General features: G+C 49.6%; 1 protein-coding gene across 5 annotated transcripts in view; it reads left to right on the top strand.

Moving 5' to 3' along the window:
- The window catches only part of WDHD1 (WD repeat and HMG-box DNA binding protein 1), a 70,623-nt gene extending 58,576 nt beyond the window's left edge, over nt 1-12,047 (top strand). For all 5 annotated transcript variants that reach the window (XM_077324032.1, XM_077324033.1, XM_077324034.1 and 2 more), the window contains exons 22-26: nt 2,580-2,629; nt 5,589-5,750; nt 7,282-7,412; nt 7,553-7,688; nt 11,075-12,047. In XM_077324032.1, coding sequence (XP_077180147.1) covers nt 2,580-2,629; nt 5,589-5,750; nt 7,282-7,412; nt 7,553-7,688; nt 11,075-11,278 — 683 coding nt within the window. In that variant the 3' untranslated portion in view covers nt 11,279-12,047. The remainder of the gene's footprint in view (nt 1-2,579; nt 2,630-5,588; nt 5,751-7,281; nt 7,413-7,552; nt 7,689-11,074) is intronic.
- Nucleotides 12,048-24,066: the final 12,019 nt, after the last annotated feature.

A 24,066-nucleotide genomic window follows, 5' to 3' on the forward strand; every position in this document is an offset into this window, starting at 1 on the left:
CCAGCAGCCCCAGCCTCAACCATAGACCTGGCGGAAGAGCTCCGTCTTGCAGGCCCTGCGGAACGTTGAAAGGTCCCGCAGGGCCCGCAGCTCTCCCGGGAGCTCATTCCACCAGGTGGGGGCCAGGACCGAAAAGGCCCTGGCCCTGGTCGAGGCTAGGCGTGCTTCCCTAAGTCCCCCCCCCCCCATGTTACGAACTTGTTCCTACTGCCTCTGACTTCTGTGCTGTGACAGTAAAAATTCTCGTCTCTGAAAAAAATCATGCAATGCATATTTTCCTGGTTGCCTTCCTTTAGAATCTTGATAGGTCATCGATGCCCGGCTGCCTTTGTCCAATGGACGGGTCTTTCTTGCAAATGTGGCCCATGTATGTTAGTCTCTTGGTGAAAGGCAAGAAGCGGCTAGGCAAAAGTTGCAAAGGCTGTTGTTCCCCTGCAACATCTGGCGTCCAGGTGTTGCTCTGATTCAGAGGCGCATTACGAAAACCATGCCGTGATTCCCCTGCGCCAGGAGAGATCCCACGGGAGGATCTGAGCTATGGCGTGGAGCACATATCTGTTCGCATCGATCCCACCAGGGTCCTTCCTGTGTGCTATTTTGATCACCTTGGTGAGGGTTTTGGAGACCAAGACGTAGGAGAAAGGCTTGAGAGAGCTTGGTCTACTTGGCCTAGAAAGGAGACGACTGAGAGGGGATCTGATAACCACCTTCAAGCACTTGAAGGGCTGTCACGTAAAGGATGGAGAAGAGTTGTTTCCTGTTGCCCCAGAGGGTTGGACCAGAACCAAAGAGTTGAAATTAATTCAAAACTTTCGGCTAAACTTTCAGAAGTTCCTGACAGAGCGGTTTCTCAGTGGAACAGGCTTCCTCGGTAGGTGGTCGGTTCTCCATCTTTGGATGTTTTTAAACAGAGGTTGGAGAGCCATCTGAGGGAGAGGCTGATCCTGTGAAGGTTCAAGGGGGTGGCAGGTGACAGTGGAGGAGCGAGAGGGTTGTGAGTGTCCTGCATAGTGCAGGGGGTTGGACTAGATGACCCAGGAGGTCCCTTCCAACTCTGTTATTCTATTCTAAATTCTGTCTCAACCTCCAAAAGTTCCTGACAGAGCGGTTTCTCAGTGGAACAGCCTTCCTCGGGAGGTGGTGGGTTCTCCGTCTTTGGAAGTCTTTAAGCAGAGGCTAGGGAGCCACCTCAAAGAAATGTTGATTCTATGAATGTAGCCAGATTGTGAAGTAGCTGGGCAGAAGGGATTGTGTCGGTGTTTGGCTGTTGTGGCCCTTTCTTGCATGCCCAGAGAAATGCCACTTGGTACCGGGAAGTGAATTTCCTCCAGGCCAGAGTGGCCAGGGATTCTGGGTTTTTTTTCCGGGGGGGGGGGAATCATCTGGGCATGGAATCGGGGTCACTGTGGGTGGGCAGGGAGTTGTGAATTTCCTGCCTTCTGCAGTTCTAGGATTCTAACCACTTCTATGAACTTCAGAAGCTGTTAGTCCCGAAGCCCCAAACCTCCACAAAGCGACATCTGATTGGGAAGAGCCCCAAAGAAAGACCGTTCCCAGAGCCCTCTGTCAGTCAGGCTTGAATTCCGTCACATCCTGAATCAGCAGCAACTTTCCCAAGAAGGTTGAGCTTTTAGATTTTCTCAGCAGCTTTGAAGGCTAAAAAGTTTTTTAGAGGCCCGGTTTGCCAAATTGGCCATTCTCATGTCATGCTTAGCCCAGGCAGGGCAGCTATATAAAAGGATGTGACGAAGAATTTTTTCACTGCTCGCTTTTCACTGCTCAAAGGAGTCTCAAAGCGGCTTACAATCGCCTTCCCTTCCTCTCCCCTGTGAGGCAGGTGGGGCTGAGAGAGCTCTGAGATAACTGCTCTGTGAGAACAGCTATAACAGGACTGTGACTAGACCAAGGTCACTCAGCTGGCTGCATGTGGAGGAGCAGGGAATCAAACCTGGTTTGCCAGATTAGAGGTCCGCTTAGCTGAGGAGGCCAGAGACCTGAGGAAATCAGGCTGGCCTGGACTCTCCAGATCTGGGTTGTAGCCATGCAAGCAATACAGGGTGTGTTCAGTTTGAAAGCCAGCCCTGGTTTTGCTGCCATCCTTTTAGTACGGTGTCCACTCCTGGGCTTTATACCCACATAACATTTCTTTGGCCCAAGGCATGGGCAATTAGGCACGCCTCTGAAGAGGGTTTTTATATGCCACTTTTCCCTACTAGACGGACTTTCAAAGCAGCTTCCAATCGCCTTCCCTTCCTCTCCCCACAACAGACACCCTGTGAGGTGGGTGAGGCAGAGAGAGCCCTGATATTACTGCTCAGTCAGAACAGCACTATCAGGGCTGTGACTAGCTCAAGGTCACCCAACTGGCTGCATGTGGGGGAGCGGGGAATCAAACCTGGCTTGCCGGTTTAGAAACCACCGCTCTTAACCACGCTGGCTCTTCCACATGTCAGGACAAACACAGTCATGTGCCTGATTTTCTGGATCCTTTTTTCAAAGCGTACACATGTCTTTCCTGAACGTTTTTCTAAACATATTTCCTCCTCTTCCCCTGCCCCTTCTTTGTTTTGTCTGGCTAGCCAAAGCTGTGGTCGTATCCAGCAGCCAAGGACGAGTCAATCCATTCAAGGTGATGATATTTTTTATGATTCATTAAGCTCTGATATCTTTTTAAAAGATTTCTCAGTCTCTTTGGTATGATGGTCTTCTGCATTCGGAGAGAAAGAGGATGTCTTTCAGTACCTTGGCAAGTTTTTCACAGGGTTCATGGGTTGCCGTTCTATGAGGCTCAATGTGGTGCCTTCCGCGGAAACAGATCAAGACGGCTGGCCGTGTTCGTCTGTTCTGTAGGGGCAGAAAAAAAGCAAGAGTCCAGGAGAATCTTAAAGACTTAACAAAATCTGTGGCAGGGCGTGAGCTTTCATGAGTCACTGCTCACTTCTTCACAAATCCAGGTCTCTGAAGAAGTGAGCCGTGACTCACGAAAGCTCCCGCCATGTCAAAGGTAGGAGCTCTTCCTCTGTGGGTATGAATCTGCTGGTGGTCCGGGCCCCTGGGACATTCGCCTGCCCTTGACCAGGGCCAGGGCCTTTTCATTCCCCAACCTGGAGGAATGAGCTCCCGGACAAGCTAAGGGCCCTGATGGAGCTATCAAGGTTCCGCAGGGCCTGTAAGACGGAGCTCTTCCACCAGGCGTTTGGTTGAGGCCAGGGAGAGTACCTGGAGTTACGAACTGGGGTCCCACCCAACATTGAGCACTGCATATCTGGCAAAGTAGATCTGAGCCTAACTGGGATTATTAGATCAGGTAGAGTTACTAGAAGTTGTTACAACTTACCGGAATAGAGGTTAACCGCTGGTGTTTACCGCCAGCTGGAGATTTAAATGGCAATATTTTTGTATGGGATGGATGGAAGGAAGGAAGGAAGGAAGGAAGGAAGGAAGGAAGGAAGGAAGGAAGGAAGGAAGGAAGGAAGGAAGGAAGGAAGGAAGGAAGGAAGGAAGGAAGGAGAACTTGAATTCTGGAAGGAGAACTTGAATTCTGGAAGGAAGGAAGGAAGGAAGGAAGGAAGGAAGGAAGGAAGGAAGGAAGGAAGGAAGGAAGGAAGGAAGGAAGGAAGGAAGGAAGGAAGGAAGGAAGGAGAATTTGAATTGAGGAAGGAAGGAAGGAAGGAAGGAAGGAAGGAGAATTTGAATTAAGGAAGGAAGGAAGGAAGGAAGGAAGGAAGGAAGGAAGGAAGGAAGGAAGGAAGGAAGGAAGGAAGGAGAACTTGAATTCTGGAAGGAGAACTTGAATTCTGGAAGGAAGGAAGGAAGGAAGGAAGGAAGGAAGGAAGGAAGGAAGGAAGGAAGGAAGGAAGGAAGGAAGGAAGGAAGGAAGGAGAATTTGAATTGAGGAAGGAAGGAAGGAAGGAAGGAGAATAGGAAGGAAGGAAGGAGAATAGGAAGGAAGGAAGGAAGGAAGGAAGGAAGGAAGGAAGGAAGGAAGGAAGGAAGGAAGGAAGGAAGAAATTAGAATAGTCTTTAAGGCAAGCTGTCTCAACCAAGGGTTCATGAAACCCTGGGGTTTCTTGATGGCCACGGAAGGGTTTCCTGAATGGGTGGGAGTTAATTTTTTAATATATTTTTTTTAAAATTCAACATTTATCAGGCGATATTGTTCATGTCACCCTGCCTACCTCCTCCAAAAACGGCTAGTGGAGGGGGAGGAGCCCCGGATGGGCGTGTCCGCAGCTCTGCTTCCCAGCCGTATTCTGCACGATCGCACCACTTCTTTGGTTTCTCGAAGCCTGAGGAAAAAAGTTGAGAAAAGCCTGCTTTAAGGTGCTGCTGGACTCTGAAGAAATGAGCAGTGACTCACGGAAGCTCCTCCCCTGCTGTATATTTTGTTATTCTTTAGGGCAGGGGAAGTCAACCTGTGGTCCTCCAGATGTTCATGGCCTACAATGCCCATGAGCCCCTGCCAGCGAACGCTGGCAGGGGCTCATGGGAATTGTAGGCCATGAACATCTGGAGGACCACAGGTTGACTACCCCTACTTTAGGCTGTTCCTAGACTCTGGGCCTTTTCGCACCGGGATCCATGTTGCAAATTGTTTGCGGAATGAAAAATCGCCATTTAAAATAGTGGAATTCGTCGTTATGCATACCTGCCTTTGTAGTGGAATCAGTTGCGTTTTTTAGCGTTTCCCACAGGCTTCCGGTCTCGGCAGAAATCGCTAGAAAGGAAGCGCTATTGCCAAGCTCGTCCCGCCCCTGGCCGTCAAGCAGCCAATGGGCAGCCGTTAGCATGCTCCCAAACAGCCCCTTTCCCTTTAAGAAAGGTTTTTTTTTTAAAAAAAACAACCCATAGCAACGAATCTAGGTAGATTCGTTGCTACGGAGAGACCCATCCAGCTGCCTAATGTGAGCTGTCGTTTGATTGTATGATCGTTTGCACGCTGCCTCGAGTGATAAAAAAAAAATCCCCCCCCCTCTCACGGGCCCGATTTTCGGCTGAATTTATTTGTAAAAAATAAAGGGACTTTATTTCAGCAAACGGGCTTTTCAGTGGTTTGTGCTTAGTGACTAACGGTGAAGGACTGAAGCCAGGGAAGCCTCTAAACAGAAAGAGGCTCGCTGGTGCGTTTATCCCCGCTCGCTCGGAGAAAAAAAAATGGCGATCGCTTCGCCGGAAGTTTGGAGGAGAGAGCCAGGGGGAGGGACTTTGAAGAACCAGCAACAATGGTAACGCACAGGTCTTTAGCGCTACTGTTGCAGATTGGTTGCAGGAGTGTATCGCTATCCGGAGGGTGAATCCACTTTTCTGGATTCTCCTGAAAGCGCTACAACGAAGCGCTTTTTGCGGGTCGGTTTCAGGATTGTTGCAGATTGTCTACGACGTCGTGGGTTATGGCAAATTAGTAGCGTTTCCAAATAGCAACCATTGTGCTATTTTGAAGCCGTGCGAAATGGCCCTCTGGCTTTTTCCCTCTGCTACAGACAAACACAGCTGCCCCTCTTGGTCTGATTTCTAAAGTAAATAAAGTGGAAACTGAAAGCAAAAGCCAATTCTCATCTCAAAACTCTTCCCAACGTTTGCCGCTCTAGGTGTCCAGTAGCCAAAAGGATCCTGTAGGTCACTCGACGAACATCTTAGACAACATCACCAAGCTGCCCAAGAAAAGTCCTGCACCGACCAGACGGACAGCTCCAAGCAAGGAGAAGGGCCCAGTGATCAAGCCGCTGGTTCCCAAGCCCAAGTCAAAGCAGGTGATTCGCTGCACTGTTATTTCTTGTTTTTATTCTGTTTTTCTCCCTAGTGGGGACTCAGCGTGACTAATCCCATTGTTCTATCTTCCCAAATTATATTCTCATCACCATCCTGTTAGAGGTTGTGGCAGGATCAGGGTTAGAAGATAAACTTACACGGTAGAGCAGGGATTAAAATAATTGAATCATAGAATAACAGAGTGGGAAAGGACCTCCTGGGTCGTCTAGTCCAACCCCCTGCACTATGCAGGACACTCAAAACCCTCTCGCTCCTCCACTGTCACCTGCCACCCCCTTGAACCTTCACAGAATCAGCCTCTCCATCAGATGGCTCTCCAGCCTCTGTGCAAAAATCTCCAAAGATGGAGATCCCACCAACTCCCAAGGAAACCTGTTCCACTGAGAAACTGCTCTAACTGCCAGGAACTTCTTCCGGATGTTGAGACAGAATTTAGAATCATAGAATCCTAGAGTTGGAAGGGACCTCCTGGGTCATCTAGTCCAACCCCCTGCACTATGCAGGACACTCCCAACCCTCTCGCTCATTGGAGTCTTACACTTTCCACACTGTACCACACCAGCTCTCAGCAAATCCTGCTAGTCTATACTGTGTGCAGAAGATGTTATACAGGTTTTGTGAACTTAGGCAGGTTATGAGTGGGTGGGCAGAAGGGATTTTGTCTGAGCTTGACTCTTGTGCTCCTTTCTGGCATGCCCAGGGATATGCCGATCCCCACTTTGGGGGTAGGAGGTGAACTTTCTCCAGGCCAGGCTGGGCAGGGATTCCAGTTTTGGGGGTGGGCATCATCTGGGCATGGAATTGGGGTCACTCTGGGTGGGCAGGACTAGATGACCCTGGGGGTCCTTTCTGACTATGATTTTAATCAGTGATTCTACATGAAAAAAAAATGAAGTAGCAGAGAGAGAATATTGCCTGGGGCTACAAAAATGCACTAACTTATTTTAAGACTTGGGAACAGTTGAAATCATATTCCTTGAAAACTGTGTTGGTCTCTAAGGTGCTTCTGGATTCGAATACAGCTCTTCTACTGCATATTGACATGGCTCACCTCTGAGATTAGACTTGGGAAGTAATTCTTCTCAAATAGCTAGTCAGCATTGCCTCCAGATGACTGGGCAAAGGAATTTGAGTAGTTTGGAAGTTTTGTTGCTGTTGTTATTTCTCAGCTGGTTAATGGCTGTCCATCCAGCCACCTCATTCTCTGTCGTCCCCTTCTTCTTTTGCCCTCGATCGCTCCCAGCATTAGGCTCTTCTCCAGGGAGTCCTTCCTTCTCATACCCCTCTTTAAACTGCCCAAAGGATTCTCATAGCGGCTTACAGTCACCTCCCCTTCCTTTCCCCACAAGAGACAACCTGTGAGATAGGTGGGGCTGAGAGCTCTGACAGGTCTGCTCTCTGAGAACAGCTCTAACAGGACTGTGACTGGCCCTAGGTAACCCTGCTGGCGGCATGTGGAGGAGTGACTGCAGGTAAACACATTAACTCTGAATGCTTGTAATATTTCTACAGGCTGCAGCTGCTGCGTTTTTCCAGCCCCGGACGCCCAGCTCAGAGAAGAAAACCACAGAAGAGAAAGAAGAAAAAACTGAAGCTGCACCCTCCGAAACCCAAACCTTGACTGAGAACGATGAAAATAAAAGGTACCCAAATATCTTCTCCTGTTGCTTCTACCACAACAACGTTCTTAGTCTCCAAACCCCTGATGCATCAAAAGGTGAGCAGAGAAGCATTTTAGAAGAAATGCAGATGCTTCCCTTCGAAACCTTTGCATTCTTTGTAGGCCGAAGACCGGATTCCAGCTGTGGCTGGAAGAGAACAGAAGCTTCATTTTGGCAGATAACCCCGACTTTGAAGAAACTGAGATAATACGAGAAGGCATGGGTCGATTCAGGGCACTGTCTGCAGAAGAAAGGATGGTATGTGGCTTCTGATGGGCAGTAGGTTCTGGGCAGGAGAAAGGGAAATACCACTTTACACAGGGAGAGAGTCCAATATGGGGGCCATTCCACACCAGGATCCATGTAGCAAATTGTTTGCTGAACGAAAAATCGCCATTTTAAATAGTGGAATTCGTCGTTATGCATACCTGCCTTTGTAGTGGAATCCAGTTGTGTTTCTATCATTTCCCACAGGGTTCCGGTCTCGGCAAAAATCACTAGAAAGGAAGCGCTATTGCTGAGCTGTGTCCCGCCCCTGGCCGTCAAGCAGCCAATGGGCAGCCGTTATCATGTTCCCAAACAGCCCCTTTCCCTTTTAAGGAAGGTTTAAAAAAAAAAAACACACACACCCGTTGCAACGAATATGCGTTGATTCGTTGCAACGGGAGACCCATCCAGCTAGCAGGTGATGTTTGAGCTGCCGTTCCATCGTTGCCACGCTCCCCCCGAGTGAACCCCCCCCCCTCACGGGCGCAATTTTCGGCCAAAAACAGTGTGAAAAATAAAGTGAAAATAAACCAGCAAACGGGCCTCTATGATGCTTGTGCTTGGTGACTTTAAACAGAGGGACTGCAGCCAGGGAAGCCTCGCTGGGTAAACGAAGGCTTGCCGGTGCGTTGATCTCCGCTCTTTCAGAGAAAAAAAAATGGCGATCGCTTTGCCGGAAATCAGAGGAGAGAGCCAGGGGGAGGGACTTTGCAGAAACCGCAACAATAGTAACGCACAGAACTTTCCCGCTAGTGTTGCAGATTGGTTGCAGGAGTGTAGCGCTTTCCGGAGGGTGAATCCACTTTTTGGGATTTCCCTGAAAGCGCTACAACGAAGCGCTTTTTGCAGATCAGTTTCTGGAGTGTAGCAGATTGTCAACGATCTTGTGCATAACGGCAAAACTGTAGCGATTTCAATTTGTAACCATTGTGCTATTTTGGACGAATGCGGAACGGCCCTGGAATTCACTGGTGGAAGATGTGGAATAAACTATTGTAAACGGGGGTTAGCTGGATTCATGGAGGCTACTGAGGGGAACCTCCACAATCAGAGACATTGATCCTCTGGGTCCCAGAGAGAGTCATCTATGGGGAGGCCTATAGGGATCTTTGCTCTGCCAGATGTGGGAAAGATCAAGGGATTAGAGCTCCTTCCTTAGTAGGAAAAGCTGAGGGATCTGGCTCCTTCCTGGAACATCTGGTTGGCCACTGCATGAAGAAAATAGGGTGGGAAACACAATTGCTTCTTGTAGGGAAAGAATAATTCATATTTGTGAAACCCCAACATGTTTTGTGTCAAGATGACTTGGGGGGGGGGATATCACTGTAATAATGTAAGAACAGAAACAATATTAAATACATAATTGCATAAAAGTCAAATACATTTAAAATATTCAAATATTTCACTAGTTCATTCACAGTCAGAGTAGTTCAGCAGTGGAAGAGGCTGCCTAAGGAGTTGGTGAGCTCCCCCTCACTGGCAGTCTTCAAGCAAAGGTTGGATACACACTTTTCTTGGATGCTTTAGGATGCTTAGGGCTAATCCTGCGTTGAGCAGGGGGTTGGACTAGATGGTCTGGATGGCCCCTTCCAACTCTACGATTCTGTGAAATATATAGTACGGGTATATAGAGCATTAAAGAGTAAAATATGACATCTAGAATCATAGAACTGGAAAGGTGCCCTACAGGCCATATAGTCTAATCCCCTACTCAGTGCAGGATCAGCCTCAAGCAGGGTAAGTCTCTGTCCATCCACTGCTTGGACAAACAGAGTGGGAGAGCTCCCCACCTCCTTAGGCAGCCCATTCCCCTGCTGAACTAGAATCATAGAATCATAGAGTTGGAAGGGGCCATACAGGCCATAGAATCATAGAGTTGGAAGGGGCCATACAGGCCATCTAGTCCAACCCCCTGCTCAACGCAGGATTAGCCCTAGCATCCTAAAGCAAGCCCTAGCATCCTAAAGCAACTTTAGGACTACTTGGACTGTGAACATTTTTTTTCTGTTCTACAAGTAGTTTAAACCCATTACTGCAGGTCCTGTCCTCTGCTGCCAACTGCAACCACCCCTTGCCCTCTTCTAAGTGACAGCCTTTCAAAGAGAGCCCTCCTGTGCCCCCTCCAAGCTGAACATTCCCAGGTCCCTCAGCCTTTCCTCACAGGGCTTGGTCCCCAGGCCCTGGATCATCCTTGTTGCTCTACTCTGTACCCTTTCAATTTTGCCCACCTCCTATTTGAGTCGAGGCCTCTAGAACTGCACACACAACTCCAGGTGGGGTCTGAGCAATGTAGTATAAATCAGGCCTATGACATCCATGAACCAGATAAACAACTTACCTATACATAATCATGTCACTCAATTTCAGTTAATTTTAGCCATCAGAAATGGCCTAAAAACCACTGACCTTCAGGTTCTTGATGGATGTTACTTTCCCTTCTGAAAGTATTAAACTGAAAGTATTATACTGCCATGTAGAGGATGGAGCAGAGTTGTTCTCTCTTGTCCCAGAGGGACGGACCAGAACGAATGGGATGAAATCAATTCAAACGAAATTCCATCTAAACCTCCGGAAGAAGTTCCTGGCAGTTAGAGCGGCTTCTCAGCTTCCTCAGGAGGTGATGGGTTCTCCATCTTTGGAATTTTTAAGCAGAGGCTGGAGAGCCATCTGACGGAGAGGCTGATTCTGTGAGGGCTCAAGTGGGTGGCAGGTGACAGTGGGTGAGCGAGAGGGTTGGGAGTGTCCTGCACAGTGCAGGGGGTTGGACTAGATGACCTAGGAGGTCCCTCCCAACTCTAGGATTCTAAATTCTGTTTAAACCTCCAGACGAAGTTCCTGACAGTGAGAGTGGTTTCTCAGTGGAACAGGCTTCCTCGGGAGGAGGTGGGTTCTCCATCTTTGGAGATTTTTAAGCAGAGGCTGGAGAGCCCTGTGACAGAGGCTGAATCTGTGAAGGCTCAAGGGGGTGGCAGGTTACAATGGATGAGCGAGAGGGTTGGGAGTGTCCTGCACAGTGCAGGGGTTGGACTAGATGACCCAGGAGGTCCCTTCCAACTCTGTGATTCTATCAGTCTATGAATGAGCAGTCCAGGCAAGTGCCAATCTTTACCTATAGGAGCAGCCGCCTAGTAACGTCATTTGACCCTTTCGGGTGTTAGATGCCCAATCTCAAAATCCAAGCTTTCTCAGTGGATTTTGATCCTGGGTCTGATCCTGGGTCTGCTGTCCTTTTACCTCCCCTTTGACTGCCAAGAAACGGAGAAAGCCAAAATGAACGGTCCCTGTGTGGATTCCTTTCCAGCTTCTCCAGGACGGAGACTCTCCCTCCCCCATAACAATTACACTGTTGATTGTGTCACTCTCCCCATTCCCTTCAGACGTGGACCGAGAGAGCCAAAGGAAGAGAAACCGGCGACACCAGCGAAAGAAAGAAGAGGAAGCACCCGGAAGGCGTTAACGGCGACCGTCCAGAAAGCCTGGAACAAGCTTCGAAAGAGAACTGCAGCTCGGCCAAGAAGCCCAAACCCTCTGGCCAGGCAGGGTGCCAGAAGCTCGCAGCGTTTGCTTACAAGCAGGCCTAGACAGGTGTTGTCTCAAAGGGCTCAGAAAGAAGGTAGCCAGCAGGTAACCCTAAGGGAGGGGTAGTTTTATGCCAGGCATTTCAGCAAAACAGCTGTTTTTGGAAGCAGCATGGCAGACTTCGGTGGGCTTAGATGACTCCATTCCAGTCTCGCCTTAGTTGTGCACTCAGTTTGACGTTGGGGGGGGGGTTGCCATTTTATGCTGTGTCACTCGGGGAATTCAGTTTCAACTGGTCTCCATCACCAAGACCCAAACATGACCCCCCCCCCTGAGAGTTTTCCTGTAACTCAACACTCGTTCTTTTTAACGTTACATCCCAGTACAAGCGAAACAGGCAGGGTTAATGAGGAAAGGGGAGCAAGGCTTTGGCGGATGGCCTGTGTGCCCTTCTGACCCTAAAGTTGTACTTTCCAGAGGTGCTGCTTGCCTTGTTTCTAAAGGCAGAGTTCTTGTACGTTGTTGCTCTTGTTTCTTGGAGCCTGAAAAGTTTTCCCCTCGCTTTCTTCTGCCTGGGCTGATCTGAATGCTGGATTCATACCACTCTGTGCCTGGTTTGTGTAGCCTAACCCCCAACCCCGTACAGGGGAAGAATATGGGAAAGAACCATCTCTCACAGTATAAGGAAATATCACAAGATGCTCCTGTGTGCTGTAGCCCTAACAGAATCTCCTGGGCTCAGCTGATTGGCCAGCGTTCCCTCCCCAATCTTCCGATGTTTGTATTTTTATATTTGCCATGTAACGAAATAAACGTTTTTCTGTATTCTTGGCCAGTGGGTACTTTGTTTGTTTGTTTGTTTTCTTTTATTTATATTCCACCCCGCCTGGAATTGCCAGCTCAGGGCGGCTTCCAACATAAAACAATACAATAGATCAGGGGTAGTCAAACTGCGGCCCTCCAGATGTCCATGGACTACAATTCCCAGGAGCCCCCTGCCAGCGAATGCTGGCAGGGGGCTCCTGGAAATTGTAGTCCATGGACATCTGGAGGGCCGCAGTTTGACTACCTACCCCTGCAATAGATCAAGTATAAACAACTAGTATCAAAGCCCATTTTAAAAATGGGCTTTGAAGTCTTCCCTTTGGGCAGCAAAGCCCTCTCGATTGGCCCCTGCCTCAGACCAGCCACGCCCACTCTCGGCCCACTTAGCCCTTGGTGCTTTATTTATTAACAGCGAGCCTGCTGTTACAGATCGTTCAAAAGCATTTAAAATTAAAAGCATTTTGCAACAGTCAAACATACAGCTTGATGGGTGAACTAGAATAATCAGAGTGTTTTGGCTTTTCCAGGGGGGAGATATAAATATGTTCATTGGCCTCAACCAAATCTCCGGTGGAAGAACTCCATCTTACAAGCCCTGCGGAACTGCCCCAGTTCTGTCAGGGCCCTCAGCTCTTCAGGGAGCTCATTCCACTGTTGGGGCCAGGACTGAAAAGGCCCTGGCCCTAGCTGAGGCCAGACGTACCTCTTTTGAGACAGGAAACACCAATTTATTCTTATTGGACGACCTTAGTGTCCTTGGAGTGGGGCATAGTCAGCCAAGGTGTCCCTCAGGTATGTCAGGCCTTGATCGCATCTGGCCTTCAAGGTTAGAAGCGGATTTGGAATTCAACTGGGAGCCAATGCAGCTGCCTCAGGACAGGCCGGATGTCATTTTATTTCTTTATATATTTATGGGATTTATTCTCCCCCCTTCCCTCCCTCCCAGAACTAACAGCATTTCAGAGCAATCCCTCCCCATTGACCAAACTGAGACCACCGTAGCTTGGTTACATTATGAGAAGACCAGAATCATCGGGAAAGAAAACGGGACCATGGAGTTGAAAGAGGCCAAAAAGGCCATCTGTTCCGACCCCTCCGCTGAGTGCAGGATCCCCTCTCCCCTCAGAGTTGGGGCCAGTGCTAGACTGGCCTCGAACCTCCAAGACGATCTACCCCTGTGACACCAGCCCCAAAATTCTTCTGCCCGTCTTGGACCACCCAGTGGGTCCGTGTGGGATGCATTTTTACTAAATTATATATCGCCATCAATTGTGAATGGGTTTTTTGAATATTGTTTTTATTGGGGTTTTAATGGGGGATGTTAATGTTTATTATGCTTGGGTTGTATTGGGAAAATGTAAACCGAGCCAGTTCGCTGAGAGTGGCAGTCATACAAGTCCAATTATAAACAAACAAACAAATAAATAAATAAATCAGTGGTTCTCAACCTGGGGGTCGGGACCCCTTTGGGGGTCGAACGACCCTTTCACAGGGGTCGTGTCAGGGCATGGAGCTTGGCCGGGGGGGGGGGGGAGAGCCATCCACACAACAGCCTTGCGGGGTAGATCGAGATAGAGCGTTCCTCTGTCTGGAGCAGCGGAAAAGAGCGAGATCGGCATGGTGGGACAAGAGGCGGAACTGAACTGAGAAACCCCGGATGAAAACCAGTTTATATCCAATCCTGAACAATGGATCTTCATGCCATTGGTCAGTTTCGGTTTAATTTCTGTGAAAGAAATTTTATGACTGGAGGTCACCACAACATCAGGAACTGTATTCAAGGGTCACAGCATTAGGAAGGTGGAAAACCACTGAAATAAATGTTCCTTGTATTGTTGGCCCTGGAGCAGCAGTTGTCCTGGGCGTGTAGACCTTTTACTCCTTTGCAACTCCGCAAATCCACCCTCCCCCCCCAGGCTGTTAGCAACAGCCACCAGATTCCGCAGGGCTCCGGAAGTTCAAGATGTCTGTTGCCAGGACACCGCCGCGAGGCACAAATTGCATCATCGATCTGGGTGGACATGAAAGTGATCAAAGAGATGGAAAAGCATGCCAGTTTGGAAGCGCGGGTGAAAATTGGGGTTTATTTTTCTCCGCCTGCTTCGGAAGAAGAATGGTTTGCGGTAATGAATCATAGGATCATAGAATCATGGAGTTGGAAGGGGCCATACAGGCCATCTAGTCCAACCCCCAGCTCAACACAGGATCAGCCCTGAGCATCCTAAAGCATCCAAGAAAAGTGTGTATCCAACCTTTGCTTGAAGACTGCCAGTGAGGGGGAGCTCACCACCTCCTTAGGCAGCCTATTCCACTGCTGACCTACTCTGACTGTGAACATTTTTTTCCTGATATCTAGCCTATACTTGAAGTTTAAACCCATTACTGCGTGTCCTCTCCTCTGCAGCCAACAGAAACAGCATCCTGCCCTCCTCCAAGTGACAACCTTTCAAATACTTAAAGAGGGCTATCTTGTCCCCTCTCAACCTCCTTTTCTCCAGGCTGAACATTCCCAAGTCCCTCAACCTATCTTCATAGGGCTTGGTCCCTTGGCCCCCAATCATCTTCGTCGCTCTCCTCTGTACCCTTTCAATTTTATCTACGTCCTTCTTGAAGTGAGGCCTCCAGAACTGCACACAGTACTCCAGGTGTGGTCTGACCAGCGCCGTATACAATGGGACTATGACATCTTGTGATTTTGATGTGATGCCTCTGTTGATACAGCCCAAAATGGCATTTGCCTTTTTTACCGCTGCATCACACTGCCTGCTCATGTTTAGTTTACAATCCACAAGTACCCCAAGGTCTCGTTCACACACAGTGCTACCTAGAAGCGTATCCCCCATCCAGTAGGCATGCTTTTCATTTTTCTGACCCAGATGCAGAACTTTACACTTATCTTTATTAAATTGCATCTTGTTCTCATTTGCCCATTTTTCCATTGTGTTCAGATCTCGTTGAACTCTGTCTCTATCTTCCGGAGCATTTGCCAGTCCTCCCAACTTGGTGTCATCTGCAAACTTGATGAGTAGTCCCTCCACCCCCTCACCTAGATCATTAATAAATATGTTAAAAAGTACCGGGCCGAGCACCGAACCCTGAGGTACCCCGCTACTCACCTCTCTCCAGTCTGATGAAACACCATTGACAACAACTCTTTGAGTGCGGTTCTCTAACCAATTCCCTATCCACCTGACTATCTGAAAAAATGGTACGATGACCCCTCGGAGGCAAGGCTTCCCCTCCACCCTTCTTTCCCTTCTGTGACTGAGCAACCCTAGTTATCTTCTCTTTCCTGAAGAATTCTGAAGGTTCTCTGAAGAATTAACTGGTCACAGTCCTTTATCTTTTATTTTGGGCACCACAATTGAAGAAAGATGAAGAGAAAATGGACCATGTCCAGAGGAGGTCTCCGGAGATAGCGAGGAGTTTGGAGACCAAGTCGTATGAGGAAAGGCGCTTGGTCTGTTTAGCCTGGAAAGAAGACAGCTAAGAGGTGAAATAATAACTATCTCCAAATGCTTGAAGGGCTGTCCTAGAGAAGATGGAGCAGAGTTATTTTCTGTTCCGCAGGGGTAGTCAAACTGCGGCCCTCCAGATGTCCATGGACTACAATTCCCAGGAGCCCCTGCCAGCGAACGCTGGCAGGGGCTCCTGGGAATTGTAGTCCATGGACATCTGGAGGGCCGCAGTTTGACTACCCCTGCCTCAGTGGGTGAGGCCAGAACTAGTGGGTTGAAATTAATTCAAAAGCTAAACATCCAGAAGTTCCTGGCAGAGCAGTTCCTCAGTGGAACAGGCTTCCTCGGGAGGTGGTGGGTTCTCCTTTGGAAGTTTTCAAGCAGAGGCTAGATACTCATCTGACAGAAATGCTGGTTTTGTGAACTCAAGCAGAGGGTGAGTGGGTGGGCAGGAAGGGATGTGCCAGCATTTGTCCCTTGTGGCCCTTCCTTGCATGCCCAGGGAATTGCTGATCGCCACTGTGGGATGGTGGGTGAATTTCCTCTAGGCCAGGCTGGATTCTGGAGTTTTTTGGTGGTGCCACTGGACGCAAATCTCTCTCGGCCGTTCACTCAGATAGTGTAAGACAATAAAGCGATTGCACCAGGATTGCAGAATTAGCAAACAAAACTATCTGAGGCATGACATACCATGAACAATGCAAAGGGAGGACTACAAAGGCCCAAGACTGTGCAGTGAAAGCCAGGCGATACAGACATACTAATCTATTTTAACAAGCCAGCTTTGTGTGGATTGGGGTGAGAGTCCAGTGTACTTTCCATGCACTCTCAATGCTATATATCTTATTTATTTATTTACAAGATTTATATCCCGCTTTGTGCTACAGCCCAGGCTTGTTGTTGTTGTTAGGTGCAAAGTCGTGTCCGACCCATCGCGACCCCATGGACAATGATCCTCCAGGCCTTCCTGTCCTCTCCCATTCCCCGGAGTCCATTTAAGTTTGCACCGACTGCTTCAGTGACTCCATCCAGCCACCTCATTCTCTGTCGTCCCCTTCTTCTTTTGCCCTCGGTCGCTCCCAGCATGAGACTCTTCTCCAGGGAGTCCTTCCTTCTCATGAGGTGGCCAAAGTATTGGAGTCTCATCTTCAGGATCTGGCCTTCTAAGGAGCAGGCAGGGCTGATCTCCTCTAGCCCAGGCTACTACGCACCTAAAAGTATTATTAGTTATTATTGATAATCATAGCTTTACACCACCCTCCCATATGGCTCAGGGCCTTAAAGAACTTCTGAGGGTTCGCCATATTTTTAACCTGGACCGCTTACGATGTATTTGTAACTCCTGCAGGTTGAATTTCATTTGGATAGAACTCTAAGTACCCAGCCACGTCAAAAGTTCCCTATCACTTTTCTTGTTGCCCCCTCAGAATGTAAGAATTGCATTCCAGAGCGATATTAAGATATTTGTAGGACTCTCAAGATGGTTTTTCTTGGTTACAAGCCACCAGGAACGGAAGATACAGTGCTGTTGGCTGTGGAAGCTCCATCTCAGATGGGTCCTACACTTGAATTATAAAAAAAGCTATTGCTTAAATCATTCCAATTGTCTGATGTATAATTGCAGATTAAATCTGCAGTTCCCTTGTGACAAATGTGAATAATTACTTAGGATTTGGTTCTAAAAAATAAAGCCTTTTAGTTTAAAGAACTAATATTTTAAGAAATTTTGAATCTATGGAGAAAAAACAGTTTTTAGAAAACTGAAGCCCAGGCGATTTGTATTCTTCTGTCAAAGTTACAGTTATTTTACCTAAGATGCTTAATTTATAACTAATTCATGCTGTTTAATATTGTATTATATAATATTCAATGTAAACCGCCCAGAGCTGCAAAGAAATGGGCGGTATAGAAATCCAAATTAATTAATTAATTAATTAATTAATTAATTAATTAATTAAACTGTTGAGTTTATGCATGTGCCTGTGCTTCCATGAAGCTAAGGCATGTGTGGAAATTCAGCTTCCATTACCTCCCGTTTCACAGGAACAGATTTTAGCATTTCCACTGCATTTTCCGCCACTCTCTGGACCTTTGTGCGGGGGAAAACTTTCTGCTTTGCTCCGTGCTTCAGTGTTTGCAGAAGTCTGGGATTTTCGGCGCGATGCCGTCTGTTTGCTCATCAAACAAGGTGAAGTAACATGACCTTAGATCATAAAAGGGCTTCAAAAGTGAGCTTATTGTGACATGCCATCTGTGCTGTAGAGAGAGAAACCGCTGCGTTCCCCCCGCCCCCCTACAGTTAAAACTCTAGCAAACATTTATAGCTAGTGAGAGTCACAAGTAAGACTCCAGCGTGTTTGTTCTTCCCTTGGCAAATGCAGCCGCTAAGATTTTAAAGCTTTGCAAAGGCCTGATCTTGATTGGATCTGCAGTGAGGCAGGCTGCTAGACACCCACTCCAGGACTGCCAATCTCCAAGTGGTGAAGAATCTGAAAAACCCTGAGAGGCAAAATAATATGGAATGTTTAACACTCTGCTTTCCAGAAAAATGGACCGCAAGGTCAAAAATAATGATTGAAACTAGAACTGACACAGACTCCCTAAGAGTATTGCTTCTGTTCCTAAATGTACATTTGAGCAGAGGTAGTCGACCTGTGGTCCTCCAGATGTTCATGGACTACAATTCCCATGAGCCCCTGCCAGCGAATGCTGGCAGGGGCTCATGGGAATTGTAGTCCATGAACATCTGGAGGACCACAGGTTGTACCCCTGCTTTAGAGAATTGAAACATTCGTTCTCAAAGGTAAATATTCATAACTGAACAGCATCTGGTATAAACGGCCTTCAAAATGATTCTTCACCAGAATCTAGCAGGATGTCGGCGTCTGAAATTGAAAAACGCCCTCTTTCCAAATTGCTGAGAAATTTGGAAGAAGGACATTTCCCAATAAGCTCTTGGATGCTGCTGTTGTAATGTTATTCTGTGATTCTAAATTCCGTCTAAACATCCGGAAGAAGTTCCTGAGATTTCCTCAGTGGAACAGGCTTCCTCGGAAGGTGGTGGGTCCTCCTTCTTTGGACGTTTTTAAGCAGAGGCTAGATAGCTACTTGACAGAAATGCTAATTGGGGTCCCTGTAGGTGGGGCAGGTACTTGTGAATGTCCTGCATTCTTCAGTGGGTTGGACTAGAGCAGGGGCTCATGGGAACTGTAGTCCATGAACATCTGGAGGACCACAGGTTGACTACCCCTGGACTAGAGGACCCTGGAGGTCCCTTCCAGCTCTATGGTTCTATGAATGTGTTTCTAAGTCTTTCCTTCAGTGTTTCCAATGTTTGTAAGCCATTTAGAGAACTTGAGTAGAACGATGGGGCGGAAATACACAAAATACGCAGGAGAACTAGACAACAAAACATGATTGAGACCCATCATTTCCTTCCCAATTACCACTGAGTTTCTGGCGAATGGCAGGATTCTCTTCAGAGGAGAGGACACGCAGTAATGGGTTTAAACTTCAAGTACAACGATATAGGCTAGATATCAGGAAAACGTTTTCACAGTCAGAGTAGTTCAGCAGTGGAATAGGCTGCCTAAGGAGGTGGTGAGCTCCCCCTCACTGGCAGTCTTCAAGCAAAGGTTGGAGACACACTTTTCTTGGATGCTTTAGGATGCTCTGGGCTGATCCTGCGTTGAGCAGGGGGTTGGACTAGATGGCCTGTATGGCCCCTTCCAACTCTATCATTCTATGATAGGTCGGCTTCCTTCCCCGATCCATCGTTCCAGATCTCTAGGAGAAGGCCTCACTCTGCCCGGCCTGAAGCACTATCAGGCCTCATTGGGTCGCCAGAGATCTCCTGGGTTTACAACTGGCCTCTAGGCAACAGAGGTTGGTCCCTGTGGGTGGTGGACAGGATGGCTTTATATCCCACCAAGGCCCCTCCCCAAGCCCCACCCTACTTAGGCTCCACCCCCACCCCCTAAATCTCTAGCAAATGTCTCTCTTGGCAAATGTCTAGCCAAAAGTCAAACAGGACAAAAACCAGTAACAAGTTCAAAGATTTATTTGCCAGACAGACAGACGAACACAGAAACCAGCATGCAAGTTCTCGCCCCCAGCTAAGGGTGGGCCTGGCGATTGTAGCCCTTGGGTTACAGGGGATCTTGGCATGACAAGGACGAGGAGCCCTGGGTTCAAATTCCGGGAAAGGAGGTTCCATTGAATATTAGGAAGCATTTTCTGATGGTGAGGGCTGTTCATAGATGGAATCTGCTGCTCCGGAGGGTGGTGGAGGTTTTTGCGGAGGAGATTGGATGAGCACCTGTCAAGAGTGTGTGATTTTGAAGTCCCCGAGAAGGTGGGGGGCTGGACTGGATGGCCCTTGGTGGTCTCTTCCAGCTCTCTTTGATTTTGATTCATGCGCAATTAGTTTTTTTTCTTTTCCTGTCCTTAAGATTCTGCATAAATTCCGACTGCTGCCGCCCGCACCAGCATGGCGTAGTAGTTAGAACCAGGTTTAACTCCCCACTCCTCCACTTGCAGCCAGCTGGGTGACCTTGAACGCGTCCCAGTTCTCCGTGAGCTGTTCTCACAGGACAGTTCTATTAGAGCTCACTCAGCCCTACTTCCCTACTTCCCAGGGTGTCTGTTGTGGAGAGAGGAAGGGAAGGCGATTGTAAGCCGCTTTGAGGCTCCTTCTGGTAGTGAAAAGCAGAGTATAAAAAACCAACTCTTCTTCTCTCATCTTCTTCTACAATCCGAGGAACAGTCTGTCAACAACAACATCTTCAATTTCTACCGTAGTCCGAGAAAGAACTGTTTTCTCGGACGTTTGCTCAACGGCTTCCTTTAGATAATCTGTTTTAAGCATCGACCTTTCCATCTGTGTTTTGTAAAGTGAACAAAGGCTGCAGAATGGGAAAGGATAGTTCCCTTAACGCAGGGGTAGTCAAACTGCGGCCCTCCAGATGTCCATGGACTACAATTCCCAGGAGCCCCTGCCAGCAAATGCTTCTGGGAATTGTAGTCCATGGACATCTGGAGGGCCGCAGTTTGACTACCCCTGCCTTAACGCTCAGGTGTATGCTCATATCTCGACGCTATGGCATCATGCCCCATTGAGGCCCCTCCCCTTCCCAAACTCCACCCTCCTCAGGCTCCACCCCCCCTGGCTCCAGGTATTGGCCAGCCCAGAGAGGGCAGCCCTAAGTTCTGGCCTCATCCTTGGGGGAAGGAGGGCAGAAATGGGCAAGAGAACTGGGCTTTGTGTCAAACCCCACCTACCTTCTCCCGCCCACCTGGACGAGACATTGGGAGTCCTCGGTGACGCCAGCGCTGTGTACGCTTGCTCTGAATTAAGCCCTGCTGGGATTCGCTCACCGGCAAGCAAACTCAAACTTTAATTTGCGGCTCGCATCCTCCGTTTGCCCTTAAGGCCGTTCCACATCACATTTCCGGCAGTCCTCTGTTTCCAGGAAAGATAAAACCGCCATTAATCCCTTTGAAATGTTCAAAACGAGGCAAGCCTCTTAAGGTGGACTCTCCCCTCGGGCGGCCGGACCCCCCAGCCATGGCTTTTCGAGACGTTCTCCCCGAAACATTATCTGGCCTAGAAATCCTTTGACACTTTAATTTTCTTACTCAAAGGGCAGCAAAGACTGCTGGGCTTCATCTTCTCTCATCAGTTTCAGATGTGGTTTGAATGCTGGTTCGGGAACAGAAGAGGATTTTCCATGCAAAACTGTGGCTCAGATCAGGGGGCCCCAACTTGGCGCCCGGAGCACCCCCTGACCCCTTTCCTGGTGCCCACCAGGAAGGGATTTCAGAAAGTGGGCAGGGCCAAGTGGAGGTATCTCCTCAGCAAGGCTTCTGATTGGCCGTTAGAGATAGAATCATAGATTTTGATTGGCTGGGCAGATTTCTTAGAATGTTGGTTTGGAATGTTGCTTCCCCAGCTCAAGGATCATCACTGAAGGTCACAGAATCCTAGAATAGAATCCTAGAATCATAGAGTTGGAAGGGATCTCCAGGGTCATCTAGTCCAACCCCCTGCAGAATGCAAGGGAAGCCATTTTGTTGTGAAGCCATTTTCTTGTAGGTTGGAAGCCATTTTGTTGTCAGTTGTAGAAGCCATTTCGTTCCTGTGCCCACCATGCTGTGGCAGAATTTCAAAGGGGCCCTCAGACTCAAAAAAGGCTGAGACTAGATGGTCTGACCCAGCAGGGCTCTTCTAAAGAGCCTGAGGGGAGTGGTGGGCTATAAATTGAAGTAATAAATAAATAAATAATAAATTAGGAAGGTCTTGGTCTCTCTGCCCTGTTGTTGGCCCTCCAGGGGAACTGGGTGGCCCCTGGGTGAGACAGGAGGCTGGACTGGATGGACCCCTGGTCTGACCCAGCAGGGCTCTCCTGATGTCCTTAGGAAGGCCTCGGCCTCTCTGCCCTGTTGCTGGCCCTCCAGAGGAACTGGCTGGCCCCTGTGTGGGACAGGAGGCTGGACTGGATGGACCCCTGGTCTGACCCAGCAGGGCTCTCCTGATGTCCTTAGGAAGGCCTCGGCCTCTATACCCTGTTGCTGGCCCTCCAGAGGAACTGGCTGGCCCCTGTGTGAAACAGGAGGCTGGACTGGATGGACCCCTGGTCTGACCCAGCAGGGCTCTCCTGATGTCCTTAGGAAGGCCTCGGCCTCTCTGCCCTGTTGCTGGCCCTCCAGAGGAACTGGCTGGCCCCTGTGTGGGACAGGAGGCTGGACTGGATGGACCCCTGGTCTGACCCAGCAGGGCTCTCCTGATGTCCTTAGGAAGGCCTCAGCCTCTATACCCTGTTGCTGGCCCTCCAGAGGAACTGGCTGGCCCCTGTGTGAAACAGGAGGCTGGACTGGATGGACCCCTGGTCTGACCCAGCAGGGCTCTCCTGATGTCCTTAGGAAGGCCTCGGCCTCTCTGCCCTGTTGCTGGCCCTCCAGAGGAACTGGCTGGCCCCTGTGTGAGACAGGAGGCTGGACTGGATGGACCCTGGTCTGACCCAGCAGGGCTCTCCTGATGTCCTTAGGAAGGCCTCGGCCTCTCTGCCCTGTTGCTGGCCCTCCAGAGGGACTGGCTGGCCCCTGTGTGAGGCAGGAGGCTGGACTGGATGGACCCCTGGTCTGACCCAGCAGGGCTCTCCTGATGTCCTTAGGAAGGCCTCGGCCTCTCTGCCCTGTTGCTGGCCCTCCAGAGGGACTGACTGGCCCCTGTGTGAGACAGGAGGCTGGACTGGATGGACCCCTGGTCTGACCCAGCAGGGCTCTCCTGATGTCCTTAGGAAGGCCTCGGCCTCTCTGCCCTGTTGCTGGCCCTCCAGAGGAACTGGCTGCCCCCTGTGTGAGACAGGAGGCTGGACTGGATGGACTCCTGATCTGACCCAGCAGGGCTCTCCTGATGTCCTTAGGAAGGCCCCGGCCTCTTTGCCCTGTTGCTGGCCCTCCAGAGGAACTGGCTGGCCCCTGTGTGAGACAGGAGGCTGGACTGGATGGACCCTGGTCTGACCCAGCAGGGCTCTCTTGATGTCCTTAGGAAGGCCTCGGCCTCTCTGCCCTGTTGCTGGCCCTCCAGAGGAACTGGCTGGCCCCTGTGTGAGACAGGAGGCTGGACTGGAGGGACCCCTGGTCTGACCCAGCAGGGCTCTCCTGATGTCCTTAGGAAGACCTCGGCCTCTCTGCCCTGTTGTTGGCCCTCCAGAGGAACTGGCTGGCCCCTGAGTGAGACAGGAGGCTGGACTGGATGGACCCCTGGTCTGACCCAGCAGGGCTCTCCTGATGTCCTTAGGAAGGCCTCGGCCTCTCTGCCCTGTTGTTGGCCCTCCAGAGGAACTGGCTGGCCCCTGTGTGAGACAGGAGGCTGGACTGGATGGACCCCTGGTCTGACCCAGCAGGGCTCTCCTGATGTCCTTAGGAAGACCTCGGCCTCTCTGCCCTGTTGTTGGCCCTCCAGAGGAACTGGCTGGCCCCTGTGTGAGACAGGAGGCTGGACTGGAGGGACCCCTGGTCTGACCCAGCAGGGCTCTCCTGATGTCCTTAGGAAGACCTCGGCCTTTCTGCCCTGTTGTTGGCCCTCCAGAGGAACTGGCTGGCCCCTGTGTGAGACAGGAGGCTGGACTGGAGGGACCCCTGGTCTGACCCAGGAGGGCTCTCCTGATGTCCTTAGGAAGGCCTCGGCCTCTCTGCCCTGTTGCTGTCCCTCCAGAGGAACTGGCTGGCCCCTGTGTGAGACAGGAGGCTGGACTGGATGGACCCTGGTCTGATTACGTTGGCCTAGCCTGGTCCATCCAGGTCAGGCAGATGATCAGAGGTAGTTTGCCCTCTCGTGCTTCTGTGCAGCCACCCTGGACTGCCTTGGTGGTCTCCCATCCAAATACCCTCCAGGGCCAACCCTGCTTAACTTCTAAGATGTGACAAGATTAGGCTAGCCTGGGCGAAGCCGGGTTTGCCTGGTTTGCCAAGGTCTGCCTTTGTGTAGCAACCGTGGACTCACTTGGTGGTCTCCATCCAAGTACCAACCAAGGCTGAGCTGCTGATCTTATGAGATCCAGTTA

This window comes from Paroedura picta, chromosome 2 (genome assembly GCF_049243985.1).
Source record: "Paroedura picta isolate Pp20150507F chromosome 2, Ppicta_v3.0, whole genome shotgun sequence".
NCBI classification, from domain to species: domain Eukaryota; kingdom Metazoa; phylum Chordata; class Lepidosauria; order Squamata; family Gekkonidae; genus Paroedura; species Paroedura picta.